We start from the raw sequence: 6871 nt of genomic DNA on the forward strand, positions 1-6871 counted from the left end.
GCGGGAACATCACAGTGGCATTCCAGGCAGCTTCAGTGTAAATAATGACGTTCTATATACGTCATTTCTGCCATTTATACTACAGACTGATATTAAAACGTGATAAGGATATATAAAATTAACCTCTCTTAACTGCTAAAGGAAATATTTAAAAGACTATCATTTAAGACAATACATACCGACTGTCTCAAATTTCTGTTCACCAGGAATATAGAATATTCTAATAGCATATATAAACAAACGACTTAATTTCCCCATATCTGACCAGCACGATTTCTCTACATCAGGTTTTTCTGTAGGTTTTAGTGATTCCATTACTTTCAATGGGAAAGTTTCAATATTTAATATCTTCCCTGAAATAAAATAAAAATAGATTTAGAACATGGTCGCGAAAAGAATTGTCAAGGTATTACGACTTGTCTTCTAACTTGACTAAAATAGCCACCTTTTGTGTACCATAGAGGTTTGTAAATACAGTTATTTGATTGACTTAGATGGAAATGATGTACATGAGACGGCTATATGGGTGTATGAGGTACTATCGACCTGGTCATCTAAATACCATCTTACCTGGTAATGGTCTACTCTGTAAATGTCGATTTAATTTGGAAAAAGTGGAAGTTATATCATCAAAGAAAGGTACTGGTCGATCAGCTCGCATTCTAAAACTTGATGATAATGCTAAAGAAGCAAAGTTTTCTTTAGATCCTGTACTAGCTTGATCAGGTAATACTGTAATATAGGATATCTGTTGTACTGCTTCATTGGGTGTCGTTTGGGGGACTATCCATAATCTGAAAGATAGTTAGATGATATACTAGGCTTAGAAAAATGCATATGGTGGAAAATCCTTCCATATCAAGAAGGGTGTTCCTAATGATTATGTCTCGACAACTTTCTAGTCTGGGCATGATTTAATAAATTGTCCTATGTTGTAATATGACTCATAACTATGCCTACCTTAATCCCCTAAGATAAATAGTTTCACCATGACTTGATTCGTGGTATAATGTGGTATCTAGATCAAGTTTTAGATCTGATAATAATTTTCTATCAATGGTTTCTACTTTATACACTTTATATTGTGACATTGACAATAACCATTGATTAGCTTGTTCCATCACAGTTCTACAAAATAACACAAATTACATTAAAGTATATTGTTTTAATCATTTTACATCGTGAAAGAATAGTCTGTGATACCCATCACCCCGCTTCCTATAAAGTTTTGAGGCCCTTGTCCGACCCCTCACCTGATATTTCCTAGAAACACCTTCGGGCTTAAACATTTCTTTCCACAAAGAAAATTTCAAAGAAAGTGTCTTAATTTACCTGAACTGAGCAAATTCTGGTTCTTTGCCATCAGCAGTTTCTTCATAACCAATACATCTAGGCATAAAGTCGACAAAGGTAAGAGGAGGTAACTCTTCCTCGGGACTGCCTGCAGATCCAAATTTTGTGCTATGCACATTTGCAGATTCTGGTTGAAATCCCTCATTTACAACACCAGGAATACCTTCTGATAAATCTGGACTGGGTGAGGTTTCAACATTGGAATTTTCTTTGTTAATGTCTAATTCGTGAAGTTCTTGTCCTACTTGTTCTGTCATTGTGGTATGTCTTGTGGTTGTTTTAACCTACTAGATATAAACCATAAAGTATTTTTTATGAGAGGACATTATGTCAAATTTAGTCGTTAGTATGATTTTAGCTGAAAAGACACAAGCACGCATAAATATACTGCATATAGCAATGATACCAGTCCTGTTTTTTTATATTGTGTCTGAGAAGTTGGCTTCTATTCAATATGTGAAAGAAAAAAGTTGATAAACAAAATTTATCAAAGACTATTGATGAAATATTATCAATACTGATTTGAAGATTATATTCAAATTCTATTCAATAAAATAGGCAAGATTTGATACATCAGTTGATGTTTGTATCGGGAGTATTTCCCTGGTGATCAATATAATATACAGTCACTGTCTCTTAATATTTTGTATGTCATAATAGGAAAAGGTCAGACGGTCTAATCAAATACTATTATATTATTTAATTGGTAAGCTAATATAACAATAGTCAGAACTTATTACACCATTAGTCTTTCCATAGACACTTGTCAAATTCCTCTACTCAGGCGTTTCGGGATCATTTCACATGTTTTTCAAGATTGTGTAATTTGATTTTTTTTAAACATTATTTTACACCCCTAAAATATTTCACCACACAATATAAATTCCGTAGGTTTACACGAAGGGGGGTTCCTGGATAGTTCATTTGCAAACAGTTGTTCGTTACGGTCTAAATATCCATCATGACAATCAAATTATATCATTTAATGACACCTACAATACTACGCTACAGTTAAAAACATTACAAAGGATGTGCCATGGAGACAAGCTTAAGTAATAGACAAATATGAATTAATAATCTTAATTGTAGGCATTCAGAAGTTCATCTCTGAAGAGGAATATCATATTCTATTTAATGTTCTAGTATATTAAAGTAATCAAATATTTTAACTTACCTTCAATGTATTGAATAACGTGTTCTTTTTCTTTCCTTCAGAAATATAATATGACTTGAATTACACATAAATACTTAAAGACAAGATATAACAGGTCAGCCATCTTGTTATTTTCACTTAGCAACATGTAAACAATGTAGATCTCTACCTGTATATTACAGCTAGACTCCTTTGATTATTGGTAAATGTGATCACTGAACCGTTACTGGTCAGTCTATTTCCGTTTTTTCGCTCTCCCACTTCCACCGCCCAATTAGCTCTATTATACTCCCACGAACATGACTAATCGAATATTATATAATTTCAGTAAGGGTAATTATGTAAAGTATGTAGATTTTCGATATACTGTTAGGTGCATTTGCAATTTACATTCAGTGTGAGTTAATATAGAATCCATACTGTATAGTGTATAATGTAATTTAATAACTAAGTAAGCTAATATAAACATGTATACTAAAGGGTATACATACATGTAATTTTATATTCATTGTGAACTGATATGGAATCTATACTGTAATACATGTAATTATATGGGGTGTTCCCACTTTCCCGGCAGATTATCCGGATTAAATTTTTCTAATCCAGATTAGTTGGGTTATACGGATTAATCGGATTAGGGAAGATACACTTCTACTAATGAACTGATATTTTCATTCTATTAATTTTACAAGCCAACAAGATGGGAGACGGCATCTCCATATTCCATCATTGTCTTGCTGTTATTCTGAAGACAGACTTTCAGGCGGTCCACTTCATGCTCCAATTGGCGATACTGTCTCTTCTTGGGGCGTTTCTTACCACCAGACTGTAGCTGACTGATGGTCACTTCGGTCATTGCTTGCTCAGCTTTTATCAGGGTGATGAATCTGAAGATGTTAGGATGGTTGGTGGTCATCTTGTCCATTCAAGCATGCCACCCCTCAACATGATTCGCGTTTCGCAGACCTACAGTGTGAAAATGGTTCCACATATGTATATCTTCTCCTTCCACCCACTGTTCGGTCACATAGTCAGCAAACTTTGCAATTGAGGGATCTTCCATGTTAGCGGCTTCTAGGACATTGAACCAGTAATCTTCGATATGTTCAGGTCTAAGTAGAGGTAGAGCAGATGCTCTCCTCACGAATAAGTTCACATCTGGGTTGCTTGCAATGGCAGTGAAAATGGTTCTTGGTTGCGGATCTCAGCCTTCTGTTGGAGGATGATTTTGACACATGAACTTGTATCACTAATATTCACTTTAAGTTAGGTGAACATGGTTTATATCAGCTCATTAGTAGAATTTTATCTGCCCTAATCCGACTAATCCATATAACCCAACTAATCCGGATTAGAAAAATTTAATTCGGATAATCTGACGGGAAACCAATTACATATTCTTTGTGAACTCAAATGTAATCTATACTGTAATACATGTAATTTTATATTCATTGTGAGCTAAAAATGTAAGCAATACTGTAATACATGTAATTTTATTTTCATTGTGAACTGAAAATGTAAGCTATACTGTAATACATGTAATTTTATATTTATTGTCAACTGATATGCAATCTATACTGTAATACGTGTAATTATATATTCATATGTAATCTATACTGTAATACATGTAATTTTATATTCATTGTGAGCTAAAAATGTAAGCTATACTATAATACATGTAATTTTATTTTCATTGTGAACTGAAAATGTAAGCTATACTGTAATACATGTAATTTTATATTCATTGTCAACTGATATGCAATCTATACTGTAATACGTGTAATTATATATTCATATGTAATCTATACTGTAATACATGTAATTTTATATTCATTGTCAACTGATATGTAATCTATACTGTAATACATGTAATTTTATATTCATTGTGAGCTGATATGTAATCCATAATACATGTAATTTTTTATTCACTGTGAGCTAAAAATGTAAGCTATACTGTAATACATGTAATTTTATATTCATTGTGAGCTGATATGTTATCTATATTACATTATTCATTGTGAGCCGATATGTAATCTATACTGTAATACATGTAATTTTATATTCATTGTGAGCTAATATGTAATCCATAATGCATATAATTTTATATTTCATATTGTAAGATGATGCGTAAACTATACTGTAGGGTATACATGTACTATGAGGGTTCACATATAATTTTATATTCATTGTGAGTTAATAATATGTAATGTTTACTGTGGGGTATAGGGTAAATATGGCCGAGGGTCCGCAACTAGAGGGATTTTCCGAGGGAAGGGTTTTAACTATCATAAAGACCGTGTTGGGGAACAATATCATGATTTTATAGATAATTCAATACAAAAGTTAGTATATACAACTAGACCATAAATAGATCATCTGTGAAAGAGTTTTTTTTTCTGTCAAAAGGGTGCAACTCGTGCTATCAAATTTGGTCAATTAAGACGGTGACCCGTGAGCTAGGTTTCTATTTCTATACATTGAAACGTTAGTGACAAGGGTAGTTGACGATCCTAATTGTGAATTGTCTTATACCTACCTAATATCTTGTTCCTTTAAAAATAGTATTTCCAAAGAAACATGTTATTATTAAATAGCCGGGCTTTAAAAAGGAAAAGTACACTACAAGATCGACAGAAGGAGAACACATGAGGATCAAAAGTAATTTTTCAGAGGACAAATCAATAGTGATCATGTCAGTGATCAAGTATTTGATTATTTTTATGCTTGTGTGTGTCCTTAATAAATGCCAAGTATCTCTGCGCATTTTATGGCAGTTCATTATTCAGAATGTAGGAAAGTTTCACTATGAGATGACAAGTTTGTGCTTGAAATAAGATTAGGGACTTAAATGGGACAAGTTCACCATCTGTTTGACCAATCATACTTAACTAGCTAAGCTAATCAGTAACAGTGTTCACATCTCACTGTTGAGCTTTCAAATCCATGTGTGTTCAGAATTATCCATGTTTGAAAGTTAAAAAGACAACTCAGATATTTAGGAAAGACATATATAGAAAAAGAGATTGAAATTCCTTGTTTGAGGCGTTTATGAAGAGATTGAATCTCTAGTACTTCTGAAGACTATTGACATATATTCAAGACCTAATTCAAGACCAAAAAATGGCAAATCTGTCATCTTGAGGACTTAAGTATCTTAGAACATAATGGATTAAACTCATCTAATGTAACAAGTTACTTTATTTACAATTTCTACTTACATAACCATTAAATATTGTGCTATTCTCTCATTTATTCAATCTTAAATTCTGACAGTTTCTGATTTAAATAAATTATGCCTGTGTTGTGTTCCAATCATTTACTAATAAGCAGTTAAATAGGAAACTCAAAAATGCACCACATATTCAAGATCACAATAAATAAGTCAACAAAAACTTGTCCAGTTTGATTAAAATTAGACCGTTTTCTATTAACTTTTTTTTTTCAATATAACAACTACAGTTAGGGTCTAACGAGCGCATACTTGAATATTCAGTCAATAACCATTTGACATAACTTGATGACCTTATGTTTCAACCAATCAAATTTCTTCTCTCCAGCATTTGGATTTTGTGACTAACAAAAAATATATTCCCTGGAGCATAAGACTACTATCAAGTCCACAATGTGCCGAGCGTTGTTTAAAACTAGCTTACTTTAACTAACTAACCCTAACTGTAGTGGCTTCATTAAATATAAAATCTTATAAAAAACGGAACAAACATTTGGTGTAATTTTAATTAGACTGAAACTAACACAACATCTATATTGAAAGACGGTATATTGAGGTATCTATTGCCTATTTTCCTATTTCCTCTTAATCCCAAATGGGCTACACTCTAAACTAGGCTTTGGTACTAGACCTAATGCTATAGCTAGTCTAGCTGCTAATGTTTTGGCTTTTTTAGCCATGGGCCCTTTGTCCATTAACATCTACAATGACAAAAAAGAAACATTAACTAAATGGATAAAAAAACTTTGAAACAATTTAAGGATATAAGCAAAGAAAGCAAATTAACTGAACACATGTTGCCTTTTGATCCTTCGATGTCGGCTCTTCCTATCATTGCGAAGCAGAATTCGCCAAGCGTTGGATTGTTCACCCACCAACAGGGAACGTGAGCTGGGTTTAGACTGTCGTGAGACAGGTTAGTTTTACCCTACTGGTAGGGAACTCTTTACCATCTCTTGTCAATAACAACAATATTTACAATACAAATACTCCTCACTCTTATTGATAAGACAACATTTTTTACTGTTGACACATTTTTTTGAAAAAGCTTCAGATATAATCTTCATCAGGGAAGATAGTTTTTAATATGTAGGATAACATTCTTATATTATGCATAGGGCAAAGAGGATAGTGTA

General features: G+C 32.8%; 1 protein-coding gene across 1 annotated transcript in view; it reads right to left on the minus strand.

The window, feature by feature from the left end:
* Positions 1-2699, minus strand: part of LOTGIDRAFT_235435 (hypothetical protein) — a 5480-nt gene extending 2781 nt beyond the window's left edge. The window contains exons 1-5 of the mRNA XM_009064669.1: positions 2528-2699; positions 1333-1640; positions 961-1128; positions 571-794; positions 180-353 (exon numbers count right to left, since the gene is read on the minus strand). Coding sequence (XP_009062917.1) covers positions 180-353; positions 571-794; positions 961-1128; positions 1333-1610 — 844 coding nt within the window. The 5' untranslated portion in view covers positions 1611-1640; positions 2528-2699. The remainder of the gene's footprint in view (positions 1-179; positions 354-570; positions 795-960; positions 1129-1332; positions 1641-2527) is intronic.
* Positions 2700-6871: the final 4172 nt, after the last annotated feature.

The sequence above is a fragment of the Lottia gigantea genome (genome assembly GCF_000327385.1).
Source record: "Lottia gigantea unplaced genomic scaffold LOTGIsca_64, whole genome shotgun sequence".
In the NCBI taxonomy this organism is placed as follows: domain Eukaryota; kingdom Metazoa; phylum Mollusca; class Gastropoda; family Lottiidae; genus Lottia; species Lottia gigantea.